Source organism: Triticum urartu, chromosome 2A (genome assembly GCF_056163025.1).
Source record: "Triticum urartu cultivar PI428250 chromosome 2A, HENAU_Tu73, whole genome shotgun sequence".
In the NCBI taxonomy this organism is placed as follows: domain Eukaryota; kingdom Viridiplantae; phylum Streptophyta; class Magnoliopsida; order Poales; family Poaceae; genus Triticum; species Triticum urartu.
The window spans coordinates 612,159,990-612,183,533 of record NC_141874.1 but is presented as its reverse complement, the minus strand read 5'-3'; the positions used below and the strand labels follow the sequence as shown (position 1 = coordinate 612,183,533).

The 23,544-nt window shown below is 53.5% G+C and overlaps 1 protein-coding gene and 1 pseudogene across 1 annotated transcript; both read left to right on the top strand.

Moving 5' to 3' along the window:
* Nucleotides 1–1,601: 1,601 nt before the first annotated feature.
* On the top strand, nt 1,602–21,641 carry LOC125537494 (uncharacterized; annotated as a pseudogene).
* Nucleotides 21,642–21,711: 70 nt separating this feature from the next.
* LOC147986213 (septin and tuftelin-interacting protein 1 homolog 1-like) lies at nt 21,712–22,044 on the top strand. The gene has a single exon (XM_087541919.1). The coding sequence runs from the start codon at nt 21,712–21,714 to the stop codon at nt 22,042–22,044; it is 333 nt and encodes a 110-aa protein (XP_087398045.1).
* Nucleotides 22,045–23,544: the final 1,500 nt, after the last annotated feature.

The following is a 23,544-nucleotide window of genomic DNA, read 5'->3' as shown; positions in this document are numbered from 1 at the left end:
TGGATACTAGGGATCAAACCCTAACAAAACTAACTCGATTACATGATAAATCTCATCCAAGCCATCACCATCCAGCAAGCCTACTATGGAATTACTCACGCACGGCGGTGAGCATCATGAAATCGGTGATGGAGTAAGGTTGATGATGACGATGGCGACGGATTCCCCTCTCCGGAGCCCCGAAAAGGCTCTAGATCAGCCCTCCCGAGAGAGTTTAGGGCTTGGCGGCGGCTCCATATCGTAAAATGCGGTGAATCCTTTTCTCTGATTTTTTTCTCTCCCCGAACACGAATATATGGAATTGGAGTTGAGGTCGGTGGAGCGTCAGGGGGCCCACGAGGCAGGGGGCACGCCCAAGGGGGTAGGCGCGCCCCCCACCCTCGTGGACAGGGTGTGGGCCCCTTGACGTGGATTCTTCTTGCAGTATTTTTTATATATTCCAAAAATAATCTCCGTTGATTTTCAGGTCATTCCGAGAACTTTTATTTCTGCACAAAAATAACACCATGGCAATTCTGCTGAAAACAACATCAGTCCGGATTAGTTCCATTCAAATCATGCAAGTTAGAGTCCAAAACAAGGGCAAAAGTGTTTGGAAAGGTAGATACGACGGAGACATATCAGTACCTTGTTTTCTACTAGTGGGACGAGTCTGGCGCATCGACAGTGATCAGCATTTCGCCGTCATCGGAGGAGGAGTTCACCTCTGATCAAGAGGGGACCCTGGCGTATTGGAACACAGTCGACACCGACTATGTGTCAGACGAGTAGAGTAGTGGTGATCTTTTATGTTTGATCAAAGTAGTATGGTGAAGTTTGTGTTTAAGGTTTAAATCTATACAATGTTTAGATGTTTGTTTGAATTGATTTATGCAATATGCTTTCAACAACAATAATTTGTTTTTAGGGCATCTACTGAAGTTGGAAGTCTTTGGTATTGTTTGAAAACAGTTTTATGTGTTGCAAAATTTACTTGAGCCACCTTTTGGTGCCCTACTATAGGGCACCTATTGGAGATGCTCCAAAGGAATAAGTGTAGAAAAGAAGAACACGAAGTAAGATGAATGTACAATTGTATTTGATCTTCGGAACGTGCATTTATACTATAAGCATTATATATGTCTAGAGAGCACGGTTTCATAAGTCATGCAAGCGACGGAATTGCGCGGGATATTCAGCTATACACCATGTTCAGTAGCAGGAAAATGCATTGTATTCGAAGAAGGCAGCCCTTGAAAACGGTCTAATTCAAACATGATACATACTACGCATGCAATTCTGGCACGTGAATCGAAATTGATATTTCGTGCGCGTACACATTCGCTTGCATGTTTCTTTCCGCATTAGTATATAGTAACAGATGGCGCCTTCTTAACCCTACCGTTAAAGGTTGCCAAACTTGTTGCGTTTCTTTCCGCATATAACATAGTGGGGCCTCCTTACAGTTAAAGGTTACCAAATTAGCTTTGTTTCTAACTTCCTATATAAGGGGAGCAATCTCGACGGGGAAATGCACCAAACACTCTCCTTGATGGTTTCACCGGTCCCTCCCCTCTCCAATCACCATTCTCCACCTGCAAAGCAATCCTACTTACGTGCTCATGGCCTCCGCTGGCGCTGATGAGTCGAGCAACGTCATGACGAGGGGCGGCTCCACCTACCGCCACGACGACCGCACGGGCTCTGAGTCCGGCGGGGCGGGCAGCCGTCCGTCGCCCCAGCACAAGCGTGTATGCGGCCCCGGCGATCTCCTCTTCAGACACGTCCCGTTCGTCGCCGCCGGCTCTGCAGGTCCGTCCTCTCCTCAACACCATCACCAACGCTACACTAGGCAGCACTACGATCCGGCAACGACATGGAAGCCCCAGCCTGTTGTTGAGAGCCCGGTTTTCAAGAACACAACGATAGTAAATATGATGAGGCGCATGAACTACGAGGTCTGGTCCGGCTCTGGCCTCGGCAAGCACGGCCAGGGCATCACATCTCCTGTGAAGGTGGTGAAGCGGCCAGAGAGCGCTGGTTTCGGTACGGTCGGCGCCGAGGGACAAGGATCATACAACAACGGACTTCCCAACAAGGTCCCGGAAACCTTGCCGACCAAATGGGGAGCTGACCAGTGCACGGACGAAATCTCTCAAGCGGTCTACAACGACTGGGATATGGGCGACACCAACGGATCGTGGCAGCAAGGCCGGGAGTTCTGTGAGAAAATCCTCGCTGAAGTGCGGGTGCTGCAAGATGGTGCCCAGGACGAGGCGAGCATATGGTGGTGGACGCGGCGGAGGTGATCATCACGGTCGTGACGCTGGTGCACGAGAAAAGTGCATCGGGAGAGCTGACGGCGGGCAACCTCATCTTGGAGTTTTCAAGGCTGAGGAAGAAGTTCCCAGAGGAGTACCAGGCATACTGCCTCGCGAACATGGCGGGCGTGCTCGTGGCGCCACTCATTCGCCCGGTGCTCCAAAGGTGGCAACCTCGATGGGACCCGGCCATGTGGCTGGACGTGTTCATCTTCCTGAAGAATTCACTGGACGACGGGTCGGCCATGTCGCCGTACACGGAGCTCGTCTACGACACGGTGGTTCCGGCTATCCAGGCATCGGAGTTCAAGGCCACGGACTCCGAGCGGATGCGCCGCTTCCTGGCGTAGTGGAAGGACACGCCACTACCAGAAAAACTGGGGTTGCCGACGATCAAATCTATGCCGACGGCCCCCGTCGGCATCTATGGACCTATGCCCACGGCCAAGGATAGGCCGTAGGCGTAGAATAGCCGTCGACATACATCCATCTATGACGACGGGGCCGTTGCCATAGACGAGGCCGTCGGGACCGCCCGAGCTACGCCTACGGGGCCCGTCGGCATAGGACAAGCCGTCGGCATAGCCCGAGCTCACCTGCCCGGTCAGCGCTGACCATTTGACGGCGTTGATCCTACGCCGACGGGCAGTAACGGCGGCCGTCGGCATATCTGTGGCAGAGGTATGCCTATGGCATAGGCCCTCTGCCACGTCAACGATCCGTGTGCCACGCCACGTCATCGATCCGTGTGTGCACAGATATGCCGACGGCCTTGCCGTCGGCATATGTTTACTTTACTTAATTTTTTATTTTTACTTTGGTTATCTGTGGCAGATGTATGCCTACGGCACAGCCGTCGGCATAGGCCCCTTCGCCATGTCATCGATCCGTGTGCCACGCCACATCATCGATCCGTGGGACAACCTCCGTCATCGATCCATGTATTTTACTTTATTTTTTTATTTTTACTTTGTTTTGTTATTTTTACTTTATTTTAGTTTTTGCTTTTGCCTAAAATAATTATGCCTTATCTAAAAAAACATGCCGATGGTATATCGATTGCCCCCCGTTACGAACGTCGCTATCGCCGTGTCACGGAGGGGGGAAACGATCGACACGGAAGGAATTCTGGTTGGTGGGTGGATTCAGGGTGTAGCTATGTCACCGAAACATCGCACGGGCCCCGATGCATATGTGAAAGTGTTCATGCATGCGTAGACGCCCGTCTTAGGGCTCCGGGGTGTGCCCTGCCTCACGGACGGTGCTGCCGCCGGCACCAGGAGGGGGGAAACAGACGCGTGGGGTCTACACGGAGGGGATCTTGCTGTGGGTCTGGCCCGGATGTTGCTCCAAAGTGTTCCTATGGGCTGACCTAACACAACCGGGAGGGGAGGTCCACTGGTCAAAGCCCGTCCGTGCAAAGTCAAAGGGCAAGATCCCGTGGTCAAACGCAACAGGGTTAGGCGGGACGGGGGCACTGGGGGTAGCAATGCCACCGGAGCGTCGCACCGGGCCCTCATACATGCGGGGTGGTGTGGTGGCATGTCCGAAGAGGCGGGACGCATCTCCAGTGCGTGGCCCCCCTCACGGACGGCGATGACACGGTAGTAGACGTTCTGCGGTAACGATGCGGCGTCAATATTACTAAATACTCGGAGCGTGATAAAATCAAGAGTTTTTTTTTTTGCACGACGTGGGCACATGTGCTATAGGAACGATGGTATTTTTTCATAATTTTTGGTGATGGAGAAGTATCCGAAAAATTCCCTCCACGCGGATTGCCCTTCGCGTGTCTACGGCTGTGGCCGGTGGCCTCCGGGGGCTAGCATGCTGCCAAATCTTGCGTAGGCGGCCTCTCACAAGTCTGGAAGTGTTGTGGCGGTTGCAAACACCCGGCACGCGTGTCCGGGGTGTGCCCCCCCTCACGGACGGCGCTGCCGCCGGCACTTGGAGGGGGGAAACGGACGCGTGGGGTCTACACGGAGGGGATCTTGCTGTGGGTCTGGCCCGGATGTTGCTCCAAAGTGTTCCTATGGGCTGACCTAACACAACCGGGTGGGGAGGTCAACTGGTCAAAGCCCGTCCGTGCAAAGTCAAAGGGCTAGATCCCGTGGTCAAACGCTACAGGGTTAGGCGGGACGGGGGCACTGGGGGTAGCAATGCCACCGGAGCATCGCACCGGGCCCTCATACATGCGGGGTGGTGTGGTGGCATGTCCGAAGAGGCGGGATGCATCTCCGGTGCATGCCCCCCCCCTCACGGACGGCGATGACACGGTAGTAGACGTTCTGCGGTAATGATGCGGCGTCAATATTACTAAATACTCGGAGCGCGATAAAATCATGAGTTTTTTTGCATGACGTGGGCACATGTGCTATAGGAACAATGGTATTTTTTCATAATTTTTGGTGATGGAGAAGTATCCGAAAAAATTCCCTCTACGCGGATTGCCCTTCACGCGTCTACGGTTGTGGCCGGCGGCCTCCGGGGGCTATCATGCCGCCAAATCTTGCGTAGGCGGCCTCTCACAAGTCTGGAAGTGTTGTGGCGGTTGCAAACGCCTGGCACGCGTGTCCGGGGTGTGCCCCCCACACGGACGGCGCTGCCGCCGGCACCTGGAGGGGGGAAACGGACGCATGGGGTCTACACGGAGGGGATCTTGCTGTGGGTTTGTCCCGGATGTTGCTCCAAAGTGTTCCTATGGGCTGACCTAACACAACCGGGTGGGAATGTCCACTGGTCAAAGCCCGTCCATGCAAAGTCAAAGGGCTAGATCCCGTGGTCAAACGCTACAGGGTTAGGCGGGACGGCGGCACTGGGGGTAGCAATGCCACCGGAGCGTCGCACCGGGCCCTCATACATGCGGGGTGGTGAGGTGGCATGTCCGAAGAGGCGGGACGCGTCTCCGGTGCGTGGCCCCCCCTCACGGACGGCGATGACACGGTAGTAGACGTTCTGCGGTAATGATGCGGCGTCAATATTACTAAATACTCGGAGCGCGATAAAATCATGAGTTTTTTTGCACGACGTGGGCACATGTGCTATAGGAACGATGGTATTTCTTCATAATTTTTGGTGATGGAGAAGTATCCGAAAAATTCCCTCTACGCGGATTGCCCTTCACGCGTCTACAGCTGTGGCCGGCGGCCTCTGGGGGCTAGCATGCCGCCAAATCTTGCGTAGGCGGCCTCTCACAAGTCTGGAAGTGTTGTGGCGGTTGCAGACGCCCGGCACGCGTGTTCGAGGTGTGCCCCCCATCACGGACGGCGCTGCCGCCGGCACCTGGAGGGAGGAAACGTATGCGTGGGGTCTACACGGAGGGGATATTGCTGTGGGTCTGTCCCGGATGTTGCTCCAAAGTGTTCCTATGGGCTGACCTAACACAACCGGGTGGGGAGGTCCACTGGTCAAAGCCCGTCCGTGCAAAGTCAAAGGGCTAGATCCCGTGGTCAAACGCTACAGGGTTAGGCGAGACGGGGGCACTGGGGGTAGCAATGCCACCGGAGCATCGCACCGGGCCCTCATACATGCGGGGTGGTGTGGTGGCATGTCCGAAGAGGTGGGACGCGTCTCCAGTGCGTGGCCCCCCCTCACGGACGGCGATGACACGGTAGTAGACGTTCTGCGGTAACGATGCAGCGTCAATACTACTAAATACTCGGAGCGCGATAAAATCATGAGTTTTTTTGCACGACATGGGCACATGTGCTATAGGAACGATGGTGTTTTTTCATAATTTTTCATGATGGAGAAGTATCCGAAAAATTCCCTCTAAGCGGATTGCCCTTCGCGCGTCTACCGCTGTGGCCGACAGCCTCCGGGGGCTAGCATGCCGCCAAATCTTGCGTAGGTGGCCTCTCACAAGTCTGGAAGTGTTGTGGCGGTTGCAAACGCCAGGCACGCGTGTCCGGGGTGTGCCCCCCTCACGCACGGCGCTTTCACCGGCACTTGAAGGGGGGAAACGGACGCGTGGGGTCTACACGGAGGGGATCTTGCTGTGGGTTTGTCCCGGATGTTGCTCCAAAGTGTTCCTATGGGCTGACCTAACACAACCGGGTGGGGAGGTCCACTGGTCGAAGCCCGTCCGTGCAAATTCAAAGGGCTAGATCCCGTGGTCAAACGCTAGAGGGTTAGGCGGGACGGCGGCACTGGGGGTAGCAATGCCACCGGAGCGTCGCACCGGGCCCTCATACAAGCGGGGTGGTGAGGTGGCATGTCCGAAGAGGCGGGACGCGTCTCCGGTGCGTGGCCCCCCCTCACGGACGGCGATGACACGGTAGTAGACGTTCTGCGGTAATGATGCGGCGTCAATATTACTAAATACACGGAGCGCGATAAAATCATGAGTTTTTTTGCACGACGTGGGCACATGTGCTATAAGAACGATGGTATTTTTTCATAATTTTTGGTGATGGAGAAGTATCCGAAAAATTCCCTCTACGCGGATTGCCCTTCACGCGTCTACAGCTGTGGCCGGCGGCCTCTGGGGGCTAGCATGCCGCCAAATCTTGCGTAGGCGGCCTCTCACAAGTCTGGAAGTGTTGTGGCGGTTGCAGACGCCCGGCACGCGTGTTCGAGGTGTGCCCCCCATCACGGACGGCGCTGCCGCCGGCACCTGGAGGGAGGAAACGTATGCGTGGGGTCTACACGGAGGGGATATTGCTGTGGGTCTGTCCCGGATGTTGCTCCAAAGTGTTCCTATGGGCTGACCTAACACAACCGGGTGGGGAGGTCCACTGGTCAAAGCCCGTCCGTGCAAAGTCAAAGGGCTAGATCCCGTGGTCAAACGCTACAGGGTTAGGCGAGACGGGGGCACTGGGGGTAGCAATGCCACCGGAGCATCGCACCGGGCCCTCATACATGCGGGGTGGTGTGGTGGCATGTCCGAAGAGGTGGGACGCGTCTCCAGTGCGTGGCCCCCCCTCACGGACGGCGATGACACGGTAGTAGACGTTCTGCGGTAACGATGCAGCGTCAATACTACTAAATACTCGGAGCGCGATAAAATCATGAGTTTTTTTGCACGACATGGGCACATGTGCTATAGGAACGATGGTGTTTTTTCATAATTTTTCATGATGGAGAAGTATCCGAAAAATTCCCTCTACGCGGATTGCCCTTCGCGCGTCTACCGCTGTGGCCGACAGCCTCCGGGGGCTAGCATGCCGCCAAATCTTGCGTAGGTGGCCTCTCACAAGTCTGGAAGTGTTGTGGCGGTTGCAAACGCCAGGCACGCGTGTCCGGGGTGTGCCCCCCTCACGCACGGTGCTTTCACCGGCACTTGGAGGGGGGAAACGGACGCGTGGGGTCTACACGGAGGGGATCTTGCTGTGGGTTTGTCCCGGATGTTGCTCCAAAGTGTTCCTATGGGCTGACCTAACACAACCGGGTGGGGAGGTCCACTGGTCGAAGCCCGTCCGTGCAAATTCAAAGGGCTAGATCCCGTGGTCAAACGCTAGAGGGTTAGGCGGGACGGCGGCACTGGGGGTAGCAATGCCACCGGAGCGTCGCACCGGGCCCTCATACATGCGGGGTGGTGAGGTGGCATGTCCGAAGAGGCGGGACGCGTCTCCGGTGCGTGGCCCCCCCTCACGGACGGCGATGACACGGTAGTAGACGTTCTGCGGTAATGATGCGGCGTCAATATTACTAAATACACGGAGCGCGATAAAATCATGAGTTTTTTTGCACGACGTGGGCACATGTGCTATAAGAACGATGGTATTTTTTCATAATTTTTGGTGATGGAGAAGTATCCGAAAAATTCCCTCTACGCGGATTGCCCTTCACGCGTCTACGGCTGTGGCCGGCGGCCTCCGGGGGCTAGCATGCCGCCAAATCTTGCGTAGGCGGCCTCTCACAAGTCTGGAAGTGTTGTGGCGGTTGCAGACGCCCGGCACGCGTGTTCGAGGTGTGCCCCCCATAACGGACGGCGCTGCCGCCGGCACCTGGAGGGAGGAAACGGATGCGTGGGGTCTACACGGAGGGGATCTTGCTGTGGGTCTGTCCCGGATGTTGCTCCAAAGTGTTCCTATGGGCTGACCTAACACAACCGGGTGGGGAGGTCCACTGGTCAAAGCCCGTCCGTGCAAAGTCAAAGGGCTAGATCCCGTGGTCAAACGCTACAGGGTTAGACGGGATGGGGGCACTGGGGGTAGCAATGCCACCGGAGCATCGCATCGGGCCCTCATACATGCGCGGTGGTGTGGTGGCATGTCCGAAGAGGCGGGACGCGTCTCCGGTGTGTGGCCCCCCCTCACGGACGGCGATGGCACGGTAGTAGACGTTATGTGGTAACGATGTGGCGTCAATATTAGTAAATACTCGGAGCGCGATAAAATCATGAGTTTTTTTGCACGACGTGGGCACATGTGCTATAGGAATGATGATATTTTTTCATAATTTTTGGTGATGGAGAAGTATCCGAAAAATTCCCTCTACGCGGATTGCCCTTCGCGCGTCTACAGCTGTGGCCGACAGCCTCCCAGGGCTAGCATGCCGCCAAATCTTGCGTAGGCGGCCTCTCACAAGTCTGGAAGTGTTGTGGCGGTTGCAAACGCCCGGCACGCGTGTTCGAGGTGTGCCCCCCATCACGGACGGCGCTGCCGCCGGCACCTGGAGGGAGGAAACGGATGCGTGGGGTCTACACGGAGGGGATCTTGCTGTGGGTCTTTCCCGGATGTTGCTCCAAAGTGTTCCTATGGGCTGACCTAACACAACCGGGTGGGGAGGTCCACTGGTCAAAGCCCGTCCGTGCAAAGTCAAAGGGCTAGATCCCGTGGTCAAACGCTACAGGGTTAGACGGGACGGGGGCACTGGGGGTAGCAATGCCACCGGAGCGTCGCATCGGGCCCTCATACATGCGCGGTGGTGTGGTGGCATGTCCGAAGAGGCGGGACGCGTCTCCGGTGCGTGGCCCCCCCTCACGGACGGCGATGGCACGGTAGTAGACGTTATGCGGTAACGATGTGGCGTCAATATTACTAAATACTCGGAGCGCGATAAAATCATGAGTTTCTTTGCACGACGTGGGCACATGTGCTATAGGAACGATGGTATTTTTTCATAATTTTTGGTGATGGAGAAGTATCCGAAAAATTCCCTCTACGCGGATTGCCCTTCGCGCGTCTACAGCTGTGGCCGACAGCCTCCGGGGGCTAGCATGCCGCCAAATCTTGCGTAGGCGGCCTCTCACAAGTCTGGAAGTGTTGTGGTGGTTGCAAACGCCCGGCACGCGTGTCCGAGGTGTGCCCCCCCTCACGGACGGCGCTGCCGCCGGCACCTGGAGGGGGGAAACGGACACGTGGGGTCTACACGGAGGGGATCTTGCTGTGGGTCTGTCCCGGATGTTGCTCCAAAGTGTTCCGATGGGCTGACCTAACACAACCGAGTGGGGAGGTCCATTGGTCAAAGCCCGTCCGTGCAAAGTCAAAGGGCTAGATCCCGTGGTCAAACGCTACAGGGTTAGGCGGGACGGAGGCACTGGGGGTAGCAATGCCACCGAAGCGTCGCACCGGGCCCTCATACATGCGGGGTGGTGTGGTGGCATGTCCGAAGAGGCGGGACGCGTCTCCGGTGCGTGGCCCCCCCTCACGGACGGCGATGACATGGTAGTAGACGTTCTGCAGTAACGATGCGGCGTCAATATTACTAAATACTCGGAGCGCGATAAAATCATGAGTTTTTTTGCACGACGTGGGCACATGTGCTGTAGGAACGATGGTATTTTTTCATAATTTTTGGTGATGGAGAAGTATCCGAAAAATTCCCTCTACGCGGATTGCCCTTCGCGCGTCTACCGCTATGGCCGACAGCCTCCGGGGGCTAGCATGCTGCCAAATCTTGCGTAGGCGGCCTCTCACAAGTCTGGAAGTGTTGTGGCGGTTGCAAACGCCCGGCACGCGTGTCCGAGGTGTGCCCCCCTCACGGACGGCGCTGCCGCCGGCACCTGGAGGGGGGAAACGGACACGTGGGGTCTACACGGAGGGGATCTTGCTGTGGGTCTATCCCGGATGTTGCTCCAAAGTGTTCCTATGGGCTGACCTAACACAACCGGGTGGGGAGGTCCATTGGTCAAAGCCCGTCCGTGCAAAGTCAAAGGGCTAGATCCCGTGGTCAAACGCTACAGGGTTAGGCGGGACGGGGGCACTGGAGGTAGCAATGCCACCGGAGCGTCACACCGGGCCCTCATACATGCGGGGTGGTGTGGTGGCATGTCCGAAGAGGCGGGACGCGTCTCCGGTGCGTGGCCCCCCCTCACGGACGGCGATGACACCGTAGTAGACATTCTGCGGTAACGATGCGGCGTCAATATTACTAAATACTTGGAGCGCGATAAAATCATGAGTTTTTTTGCACGACGTGGGCACATGTGCTATAGGAACGATGGTATTTTTTCATAATTTTTGGTGATGGAGAAGTATTCGAAAAATTCCCTCTACGAGGATTGCCCTTCGCGCGTCTACGGCTGTGGCCGGCGGCCTTCGGGGGCTAGCATGCCACCAAATCTTGCGTAGGCGGCCTCTCACAAGTCTGGAAGTGTTGTGGCAGTTGCAAACGCCCAGCACGCGTGTCCGGGGTGTGCCCCCCCTCACGGACGGCGCCGCCACCGGCACCTGGAGGGGGGACACGGATGCGTGGGGTCTACACGGAGGGGATCTTGCTGTGGGTCTGGCCCGGATGTTGCTCCAAAGTGTTCCTATGGGCTGACCTAACACAACTGGGTGGGGAGGTCCACTGGTCAAAGCCCGTCCGTGCAAAGTCAAAGGGGTAGATCCCGTGGTCAAACGCTACAGGGTTAGGCGGGATGGGGGCACTGGGGGTAGCAATGCCACCGGAGCGTCGCGCCGGGCCCTCATACATGCGGGGTGGTGTGGTGGCATGTCCGAAGAGGCGGGACGCGTCTCCGGGGCGTGGCCACCCCTCACGGATGGCGATGACACGGTAGTAGACGTTCTGCGGTAACAATACGGCAGAGGTGGAACGTCTACTACTGTGTCATCGCCGTCCGTGAGGGGGGGCCACGCCCCGGAGACGCGTGCCGCCTCTTCGGACATGCCACCACACCACCCCGCATGTATGAGGGCCCGGTGCGACGCTCCGGTGGCATTGCTACCCCCCCCCCCAATGCCCCCGTCCCGCCTAACCCTGTAGCATTTGACCACGGGATCTAGCCCTTTGACTTTGCACGGACGGGCTTTGACCAGTGGACCTCCCCACTCGGTTGTGTTAGGTCATCCCATAGGAACACTTTGGAGCAACATCCGGGCCAGACCCACAGCAAGATCCCCTCCGTGTAGACCCAACCCGTCCGTTTCCCCCCTCCAGGTGCCGGCGGCGGCGCCGTCCGTGAGGGCGGGCACACCCCGGACACGCGTGCCGCCTCTTCGGACATGCCACCACACCACCCCGCATGTATGAGGGCCCGGTGCGACGCTCCGGTGGCATTGCTCCCCCCAGTGTCCCCATCCCGCCTAACCCTGTAGCGTTTGACCACGGGATCTAGCCCTTTGACTTTGCACGGACGGGCTTTGACCAGTGGACCTCCCCACCCGGTTGTGTTAGGTCAGCCCATAGGAACACTTTGGAGCAACATCCGGGCCAAACGCACAGCAAGATCCCCTCCGTGTAGACCCCACGCGTCCGTTTCCCCCCTCCAGGTGCCGGCGGCGGCGCTGTCTCTGAGGGGGGGCACACCCCAGACACGCGTGCTGCCTCTTCGGACATGCCACCACACCACCCCGCATGTATGAGGGCCCGGTGCGACGCTCCGGTGGCATTGCTACCCCCCAGTGTCCCCGTCCCGCCTAACCCTGTAGCGTTTGACCACAGGATCTAGCCCTTTGACTTTGCACAGACGGGATTTGACCAGTGGACCTCCCCACCCAGTTGTGTTAGGTCAGCCCATAGGAACACTTTGGGGCAACATCCGGGCCAGACCCACAGCAAGATCCCCTCCGTGTGGACCCGACGCCTCCATTTCCCCCCTCCAGGTGCCGGCGGCGGCGCCGTCCGTGAGGGGGGCACACCCCAGAGACGCGTGCCGCCTCTTCGGACATGCCACCACACCACCCCGCATGTATGAGGGCCTGGTGCGATGCTCCGGTGGCATTACTACTCCCCCACGGCCCCCGTCCTGCCGTGTAGACCTCACGGGCGTGGCTGCCGCCATGTCCCAGAGGGGGGAAACGGCCACATCGGGCCGACACGGAGGGTATCTTTGGGTGGTTTGGGCCGGAATGGTGTTGGGGGGTGCAGCACATGCCGTAATAAAAAAATAAAAAATAAAAAATGCCGTAACAAAAAAAATAAAAAAAAGCAAAGTATCTATGCCGACGGCTTAGCCGTCGGCACAGCAGCGCACATGTCCACGGATTGATGACGTGGCAAAGGGGCGGGCCTATGCCGACGGCCAGGCCGTCGGCATAGGGCCGATCTTATCCCCTTGCGGTTCGCCCCCACCACCCATTCGCCAGCCATCTCCCACTTCCTCCCCGACCCACACCCGCGCCAACGCCCGCCCTGAGCACGCCACCGCCGGCCCCGAGCCTGCCGCCCCGCGCCGCACCAACCTCGGGCCGCCCCGCCCCGCCCCGAACCCGCCATCGCCAGCGCCTCCCCCGTCTCCCCCACCCACCCGCGGTGCACCGCCGTCCTCCCCGCCCCGCGCCGCGCCGCCGCCTGGATCCGCCCATGCCGCCGTCGTCTCCGCGCGGATCAGCCCGCACCGCCGCTGTATTCGCCCGTCCCGGCCTCCCTCGACACATCCCAATGCGGCCGGCCCTCCCTCCCCCGACCTCCGTCCCCGCCCCGGCGGCCACTTCGTCCGTGCCTGCCCCTCCGCCGCCTGCTCTGGCCCGTCGTCCGTGCCTGCCCCTCCCCCCGAGCCGGCCCTCCCCCATGGTGAGCTCCCTCCCTCCCTCTCTGTAGTTTTTTTTGATAATTTTGTTTTTGTTCATAGTTATGTAACTATATGGATGGATGCATAGTTAGTTGATAGATGATTTGATGATAGTTACAAATGTGAGAAATGCAGGAAAAGCAATTTTTTTAACAAGGGGCATGACGTTAGATGATAGATTTTTTGATGATAGTTGCAAATGTATGATGATTGTTACATGATAGATGATGATGTTAATGATGATAGATGATGATGTTGATGATAGATAATGATTTTTTTTGCGGAAGAGATGATATAGGATGCTGATTTTTATGATCTGATGATTGTTAGATGACGATGATGAATATATTGTGATGTACTTAATTATTGTCATGGTGCAGGTTCTGTGGTGTTCCATCTCGGTGGAGTGATCGTCGTAGGAGCTGTTGGTCCCCGGTTGTCCCTCCGGTGTTCGACTACTTCCTCTACAGCCGAGGGTGAGCTGCGAATCATGTGACTAGATTTCATTCTCAAGTCAACTGACATAACCTAGGCGTCTCCCGTCCGAAAGGGTTGCATCGATAAATATGCATTCAATTGCATATTTATCACCGCAGCTCTTTCGGATTGTCCAGCGTTTTCCATGGACAGCCCGAGGATGTGTATATTGGGTATGTTCTCCATGTTCTACCCCGTTCCGAGACAGGATTTCGGCGCCGCCTCCCCATTGTTCTCTGGAGCACATTCTCTCGGCTATTTTCTGAGACGTGTATCTCGAGAACAGCGGGGAGGTGCTGCCGAAATTTTGTCTCGGAACGGGGTAGAATGGAGAACGTACTCAATCTACACATCCTCGGGTGGGATTAGGACCCATCTTTACCTATTAGAGATGTAGGTGGATTAAACGCAGTAGAAACTAAAAATTTGATGTGATTAATTTAAGTGAATTCTTAATTATGTTGTGTGGGTTGCAAAAAAGCAGAGGATGGCGGATAATCAGTGGATGTACAGTGGTTTTATTCGTGGGAATGGAGTAACATCAGAGTGGATCGCGAAAACCGATGTGTATTTGAAGGAGATATTCCGTCGTCCAATGAGAATTATCCCACCATGCCCCTGTGCGAGATGTGCCAGACGTCACCGTAGAAATCAGACGGACATGAGTGAGCACCTTCGCACGCACGGATATATGCCAAACTTTGACATGCCGCCGATAAACATAGCCGAGCAGGACCGTGGTAGAGAGGAGGTGATGCGACAACGCATCGATGGATATGAGGACGACGGGGTCAGGGACATGCTAGATGATGTCATTGTTGCAGAAACGGCAAATGCGACACCTTCAGAGAATGAACCGGAGGAGCCGGAGGCAACCGCAAAGGCCTTCTTGGAGGCCTTGGCCTCGTCGAAGAAACCTCTTTATGCGGGTGCAAAAATATCTCAGCTGGATGCCATCTCGCAACTGATTGCAGTCAAGGCTGAGTACGGTTGTAGCCAGAAATGCTTCGAAGCATTCCTGGGAGTATGGGCTAACAGCCTCCCTGAGGGTCATGAACTGCCGAAAAGCATGTACGATACAAAGAAAATCATGAAGGCACTCTCTATGGATTATGGGAAAATAGATGTTTGCCCGAAGAATTTCCTTTTGTTTAGGCACGAGTATGCAGATGAAAAGTACTGTAGGAAGTGCGGTTCGTCTCGGTACATTGAGGTGGTCGGTGAGGATGGTGAGAAAAAGCAGCTAACCATCCCCGTTAAGGTTCTTCGGTATCTTGATTTTATAAAAAGACTGCAGCGCCTTTTCATCACGAAGGAGTCTGCCAAAATGATGAAGTGGCACAAGGAAGGTATAAGGTACAATCCAAAAAAAATCGTACATCCATCAGGAGGGGAAGCATGGAAGTCATTCGATGAAGAATACCCCGAGGAAGCAGCCGAGGCTGGGAATGTCAGAATAGCCATACCAGGTGATGGGTTGAATCCATATGGTATGTCGTCCAATCCATACAGCTGCTGGCCTGTGTTTGTAATTCCGCTCAATCTTCCTCCCAGTGCCCTAATGCAACGGAAGACCATGTTCTTGTCGCTCATCATTCCGGGGCCTGACTACCCGGGGAAGCAATTGGGTGTGTTTATGCAGCCGCTTGTGCATGCTTTGCACCATTCTTGGTACTTTCCGAGGTTGACATACAACCGGGATCTGCAGAGAAATTTCTTGATGAAAGTTTGGTTGCACTATTGCATGCATGACTTTCCCGGCTATGCTCTATTCTGCGGATGGTGTACAAGTGGTAAGATGCCATGCCCAGTGTGCATGCAGGCTCTGCGAATGATTTGGCTGAGTAAGGGTGGCAAGTATGTAGCCGTTGACCTGCATCGTCAGTTCCTCCCTCCAGACCATCCAGACAGGGAAGACAAGAAGAACTTCACGAAAGGCCGGGTTGTTCATGAAGTAACCGAGATTCCAACATTTTCGGGGGCAGATGTTCTTGCTCAGCTAAAAGCTCTCAAGCCTAAAGTCAAAGGCAAAGCCAAAGCCAAAGGCTTCGAGGGATATGGTGAGACGCACAACTGGACGCACATTACCCCCTTCTCGCAGCTTCCCTATTTCAAGGACCTCAAACTTCCTTACAATATTGATGTGATGCACAATGAAAAGAATGTGGCAGAGTCCCTTTTCCACACGATCCTCAACATTCCTGATAAGACGAAGGATAACGTAAAAGCTAGAGCCGATCAACAGAGAATTTGTGATAGACCATGCCTGAACATGAAGCCTCCCACAGGCGGTCGAAAAAACTGGTTCAAGCCAGATGCTGACTTTGTCCTTAAACCGCCAGAAATAAAAGAAGTACTTATCTGGCTGAAACAAATTTTGAAGTTCACCGATGGTTATGCATCGAATATAAGTAAGGGAGTCAATATTTCAATGGGCAAAGTGACCGGCCTGAAGAGTCATGACTACCATGTATGGATTGAGCAGATAATGCCGGTGATGGTTCGAGGCTATGTCCCCGAGCATGTCTGGCGAGTGCTTGCCGAGCTTAGCCATTTCTTCCGCACGCTCTGTGCTAAAGAAGTAAGTAAAGAGGTGATTGAAAAATTGCATAAGAAGGCACTGGAGTTGATAGTCAAGCTAGAGAAGATCTTTCCGCCAGGCTTCTTTACTCCGATGACACATCTCATTCTGCACCTTGCGAACGAGGTATTGTTGGGGGGGCCTGTGCAAAATCGCTGGCAGTACGGCCCTGAGAGGCAGAACAAGCATCTCCGACAGAAATGTGGAAACAAAGCTAAGATTGAAACTTCCATGGCTGAGGCAGTTATCCTAGAGCAGGTGTCAGACCTCAGGACATCATACTATCCAGACCACGTTCCCCATCTACATAACAAGGTGCCTTGATACGATATAGAAGAGCCCAAGTATCAACCCAGGCTCGATCTATTCAACGCGCAAGGTGGGAGGGCTGGGGCCTCGAAATCTTATAACATGCCACGACAAGAGTGGGAGGACCTCATGTTCTATATCCTGCACAACATCAAGGAAGTTGAGGAAGTGTGGATGAGGTAATACCACTACACCATTCCTTTATGTCTTCCACATCATCATGTTTCATGTTCACTTAGTCCCGGTCTAACACCGCTTATCTTTTTTTAGTGATTTCATTCAAGAGGAATGGACGGGAGTGAATCCTCCTACGGAGGTGGAGGCACTTACTCTTCTCCGTCATGGAAACCCTGGACGTAAAAATTTTGTTGCTTGGTTCATGGAGAAAGTAATTTTCCACACTCCCCTATTAAATACCTACTTCAACATTTATTAGTTAACTGAACTAATGCACGCAACAATTTCCATTATACTTGTAGGGAAAAGATCCGAACATATCTATGGATGATGAATTGAGATGGGTTTCCATGGGTTTTGACCCTGCCGTCATGACATGTAAAAAGTATGATGTGAATGGGTATCGCTTCCATACAGAGGAGCACCAAAATAGCCGCCCCGATCCCAAAACTATAAATACTGGAGTGTACACCCCTAGTCAAAATTCAGTAGACTACTACGGAAGGGTACAAAATATATACGAGGTTAAATTCCGCCAGGGGCGTGAGACCCTAAGTCTGCCTGTGTTCAAATGCCGATGGTTCGATCCGCGGGAGGGGGTAAAACATACGCCTTCCATTGGTTTGGTCGAAGTTAAACCATCAACCGTCTATGCCGGAGCCGATCTCTTCATTGCGGCTACCCAAGCTACACAAGTATATTATCTGCCTTACCCATGCCAGAAAGTGTATCTAAAGGGTTGGGAAGTTGTGTTCAAGGTGTCGCCACATGGTAAGCTACCAGACCCGAATGAAGACGATTACTACAACATTAACCCCATGACATACGAGGGAGTGTTCTATCAAGAGCAACCTGATGATGATGATGATGATGATGATGATGATGATGTGGTTAGAAACGATGACGCTAGACCATTGGGTGATGATGATGTGGACCCAAACATCCACGATGCACGGAATGATGGTGAGACCATTGTCAATGAAAATGACATACTTATGCTAGAAAAGTTAAACGAAGACGCTGACGACGAGGAAGAGCCTCCACCTCCGTCGGACAACGAAGATGATATGATTGATAGTGATGATGAGACAGACCGAGAAAGAGGTTACAATAGTGATGATTCATATGGGTCTAGCAGATGTACGTTTCAAGTATTTTTTTTCTATAGTTTAGGAATATGCCTTTTTATGCATTTTTATTAATGTGTTTATTATCATGCCTTTTCCTTCATTTCATTAATTTACTAATTGCTTTTTCTCTTTTCAATGCAGGTTCGTGGAACATGGGCAAGGGGAAGGCCGACAGCATGGGTTTCCTACGCAAGGTCATCGGCCTGCCTAGTCAGAGTGGTCGAGCACGTAATCCTCCCTCTCGGCTACTTGATGATGACTCCTCATAGGGAGGTCGAGGGAGAGGTGCCCCTAGAGGAGGAGGGGGCGGGGGAGAGCCTCTAGAGGACGAGGTGCTGGGGGGAGAGCCACTACAGGGGGTCGTGGCCAGAAAGAGCGCACCCTCACCGACTTAGGGGTGTTGTCTTCGAGGCCCTCCTCTAGTGAGGTACCCTCCTCTAGTGAGGTACACTCTAGGGAGGAGGAGGAGGAGGAGGAGGTGGAGGAGGAGGTAGGCGAGGAGGAGGAGGAGGAGGAGGAGGTTGGGGAGGGGGAGGCAGGCGAGGAGGAGGGTGGTGGCAGGGATGATGGTGGTGACGGGAAGGGGGTTGACAAGAAGGGGTGGCTGCGTGGTAATGCAAAGCTACCAAAGCAGGTTCCGGCTACTGAGGAGTAGAAGTGGCTCATTGAGCCCACGGGAAAAGAGTAAGTGGTTCATTATTTTGCTTGTCACATGCTTATTCCGGTTGTTATTTATTTTGCTTATCACATGCTAATAGTTCATTCTTTTGCAGCAACTGGATATATTCTAAAGGGGTCCGTATTCCCAACGGCCTCATCACCGTCTTGCTGAAGTTATACTGGCTGGGGTTGTATTGTCCGGATCCAGTCAGGCAACCGGCTCGTCGGGTTTTGGCCACGAACTGGGACCACTGGGAAGCGGCCCGCCACGCGGACCATGAGACCCATGCCAAGGCCGTGATCACTACTTTCTGGGTGAGTTCTCTTCAGAAGAACAAGTCCATTCTAGTTTCATGAAAATGATTTAACTCATGGCTTCTTCCATTCTTGTTTCATGCATGATTGTAGAAATTCTATCGAGTTCTTCCGGAGCACAGGGCTAGAGCGAACCAGATCGTGCTGCGCCAATGCAAGAAGAAGGCCCGCCAGATGCAGTACGAGGTGCGCTATGTGGCCATCTCCACATACTACCACGACTATCTTGGTGTGAAGATGACCAAGGAAGAAGCGCGGAGGATGGGCATTACCTTGGAGAGGCCCGAGTTCTTGGCGGTAAGTATAAAAGATTTTTCATTATGCTTTCATATATTATGCTTTCATTATGCTTTCATTACCTTGTGGTACATTATGCTTTATGCTTTATGCTTCCATAACACCAATTTGGACACACCTACATGCCATTATGCTTTTATTATGTAGGTGTGTCCAAATTGGTGTTATGGAAAAGACGAGTCCTGGGCGGCATTGGTGGATCTTTGGTGTCATGAGGCTGGAGCCTGGGCGGCTATGAGAACCAAAAATAAGGCTAACCGAGGGACGGAGGGAGTACATGCTCAGGGAAACCGAAACCACTATCTCCACAAGGCAGTTAATGTATGACTAACCCCATTAAACATTCTTCTTCTTCTATTTACCATCACTTTCTTATGTATGACTAACCTCTGTTTGGTGGTGCAGGAGGAGAAACTGAAGCGGCCGCTCTAACACATGCAGGCATGGGAGATCGCCCATACGCGGAAGGACCCCAAGCCTGGCGAGCCCAAGTACTACAGCAAGAAGACCGCAGGGAGGAAGAAGGCCTACTCCAAAGCGTATCTGAAGTTACATCCTGACACACCTGACCCCGTTGTGGTGCCTCTGGACGACATGGCGGTGGTGAGGATGGGGCCCAAGGAGCACGGTCGGGAGGCGGTTCTCGATGCTGTGATCACTCCTAGTATCTCCTACACACAGCTTCGTCGGATCGACCCAAGCCTGAGCCAGCGCACGAGCCAGCCAGTGACCAGTACACAGTCCCTCTTTCAGGAGCAACAATCTGTAAGTATTTTCCCTCTTATCTTCATTGCTCACTTTATTTTCCGCATTTAGTAGTTTTATGAGTTCCATCATGTCATACCGTAGGCCTACCTGGAGTACACACGCCAGGAGACCATGGCGTGGCATCAGAGGCTTTATGAACACCAAGTGCAGAGGGATAGCCAGACGCAGCAGGCTTTTCAGGATATGGCGGCCGGCAGGTGTCCTCAGTTCCCTCCAGCACAATGCCCTCCAGCACAACCAGTGCTGATGAGCTTTGAGGAGTTTGTGGCACAGAACACTGGCCCCTCGCCGGTTAGTTCATCCCCAATCTATTCACCCAAAGCATGTCATGCCTTTCAACACAGTCATATATCCCGTGCATATGTCCTTTCAACATCCAGGGAAGAGGTGGATCTACCATTGGCGGTGGTCTTCGCAGCACTCCAGAGACACTGAGCCCGACCACTCCGATCCACGGAGGCGGGGGCGGAGGTGGAGGCGGAGGCGGTCTTGGCGGTAGCGCTGCCGCTAGCAGTGACGACCTGGGCTTCGGCCGTCTTGGCGGTGACGACCTCCGCGGTGCTCGATGATCCTTGTGTGTGGTGATGATGCTTGAGATGACTTGTGTGTCGTGATGATCATTTAGATGACTTGTGTGCTTCTCTATATGCTTATGCTTATGTTGGTTGTGATGATGTTCATTTAGAGACTTGTGTGTGATGATGCTTATGCATATATTGTTGTGATGGTGCCGGATGATATCCCGTTGTGTTTTATATGTCTATCCCATCATATATATCTGCTGATATGTGCTGTTATTTGAATTGAATTGATTTGAAAACAAACAAAAAAAAGAAAAAGAAAAAGCAAAAGCAAACTATGCCGACGGCTAGGCCGTCAGCATAGAGCTAGCGTGAGCTCCCAGTAGCTGACACGTGGCACCTATGCCGACGGCCTAGCCGCCGGCTTAGTTTAAAAACTGTGCCGATGGCTAGACCATCGGCATAGGCGCCCACGTGTCAGCTACTGGGAGCTCTGTATGAAGGACTATGGCGACGGCCTGGCCGTCGGCTTAGTTTCAAACTATGCCGACGGCCCAGCCGTTGGCATAGCCCTCGTCCACGAGCAGCGGCTGGTCGCCACGTGGCACACCTATGCCGACGGTCGAGCCGTCGGCATAGTTTTTGACTAAGCCGACGGCTAGGCCGTCAGCATAGGGGTGCCATGTGACGACCAGTTGTTGGGCAGACTTGACGGCGGCCGCCGTTAGGCGTGATAGTTGCCGACGGCCGGGGCCGTCGGCATAGATGTACGGCCCCCGTCAGCGTATCATATATGCCGACGGCTTTTCTATGCCGACGGCCTCCCTGGCTGTGCCGACGCATATGTTGCCAACGGCCCTATGCCGACGGGGGCCGTCGGCATAGGTCTATCCCGACGGGACTCAGGCCTATGCCGACGGCCCTGGCCGTCGGCATAGGGGGCGATTCCGGTAGTGCACTGCCTCCTTCCGCCGTGCAGCGCAACCTCGTAGAGCTCGTCATGCCGGAGCTGACCTCCGAAGTGGAGTCATGGGACCCGCAGGATGCCTGGCAGGCCGACTGCTGTCACCTCTTGCTTCGCCCATGGATGCCGCTCGCCGGTCCACTGCTGGAGAGCCTGTGCGTCACCGTGAGAAGCAAGCTCGAGAAGGTGCTGCGGAAATGGGACGACGCCAGCCATGCCTTGCTCTCCAAGTCCAACCTTAACCTGGTGGCGCCCTGGAAGACCATGTTCAGCCCGGCGAGCTAGGAGGAGTTCGTCGACGGGATTGGCGTCATGCGGCACCTGGAACAGCGCCTGCGGAGCCTCCGGATCACGCCGCCGAAGCAGAATGACGATGCGTTCTGTGAGGTGATCATGAAGTGGGCGCCGCTCGCGCGGGCGGAGGACATGGTGCGGCTCCTGGAGGCCGAGTTTTTTGGTAGGTGGCGGCACGTGCTCTGTCACTGGCTGCTGGCCGCGAAACCCGCCACCAGAGAAGCCATCGAGTGGTGCAACGGGTGGGGACGCGCCTTCACGCCGGAGCTGCGTGAGGATGAACGCGTGCATGCTCGCCTTGAGGCTGGCATAGACATGGTCAACCGTGCGGTGCAGGGGCTGGAGATTTAGCGGCCATGATGAAGTTGTGCTGGGCGCTTTTGAACTTCGGATTCTTCTTTTTGTGGGAAACTTCGAATTCTTTTTATGATTACACATATAGTAGTGTAATTTTGTGTGTGTGGGCATATGTTATTTCTTGAGAAAAAATAGAGACATGAATGATCCAGACATCTTATTTACTTCAAAATTCTGCCACTAATGTATGCGTGTGTGGTCAAATCTCAAATGCAAAACACATATTTTCTCTATCAAACTGCAGTATCAAGTTTGAGTACAGATTTTTCTTATGCAAAGTTTTCTTCATTATAGGCATGTATAGCTCAAATCTCAGACCTTGCATACACATTTCAGAAGAAAATGTAAGGCACCAAACAATGCAATGAACTCCTTCCAGAGCAAGTCTTATAGACAAAAAATAGCAGAAAGCAAAAGAGATCGACGCAAGAACCAGAGCAGTCTTGTGATCCCAACTCTAAAGTAACACTTCCACATCAACGAAAATGCATAGGAGCTCTCGGGTGCTACACCCCCCTATATTCAAAAATAATTTAGTAATTCAAAAAAATCAAAAAATCCTGGACCTTTTTATGGAATCAAACCTGACCATGTATTGCACTCATATAAAAAGATTTAAATAGGAAATGACTTTTATTGTATCCGGGGTCAAAGATTTAAATAGGAGATGACTTTTATTGCACTCGTATATATACCCACTCACATATGTACTCCCTCCGTCCGGAATTACTTGTCATTGAAATGGATGAAAATAGATGTATCTAAAACTAAAATACATCTAGATACATCCATATCTATGTCAAGTATTTCCGGGCCGAGGGAGTATAATATTATTACATGCAAATTGTGCTGGGGCTGGAGATTTAGGGGCGCGTGAGAAGGCAGCTCATGACTGGCCATGATAAAGTTGTTCTGGGCGTGGGAAATTCTGCAAAACTATACTTCTGAACTTCGAATTCTTTTTATGATTATTATACATGTGTGTGGGTATATATTATTTCTTGAGAAAAAACAGAGACATATCTGCAAACTTCTAAACTACAAATTCTTTCTATATGATTATACATATAGTATATATTTTGTGTGTATATGGGGGGGGGTATGTGTTATTTGCTGAGAAAAAACAACGACATGATCGACACATCTTGGTCACTGCAAAAGTCTGCAAACTTGGTGAATTAGCTTGTATCGTAATACGTGTGGCGTGTGGCTGCTAATCCTAGAGATTAGCATTGTAATGGTCAAAAGGCGCTGTACCCGACTTCTTTACCACTTCTTAATGCAAATGCGTCTGTCTATTCTAGAGAAAAGAAAAAAAACTGCAATAATGAATGGTCAAATGTCCAGGCAAAAAAAAGTGTGGTCAAATGCAAAACACATAAGTTCTCTCTGTTAAACTGCAATCTCAAGTTTGAGTACAGATTATTCCTATGCAAAGTTTTCTTCATTACAACTTACAAGGCATGTACTGCTTAAATATGAGAGTTTGCATAC

What these genes read in the sequence shown, in the direction of transcription:
- LOC147986213 (XM_087541919.1), top strand. Translation starts at nt 21,712, where the DNA reads ATGCGGCACCTGGAACAGCGCCTGCGGAGCCTCCGGATCACGCCGCCG.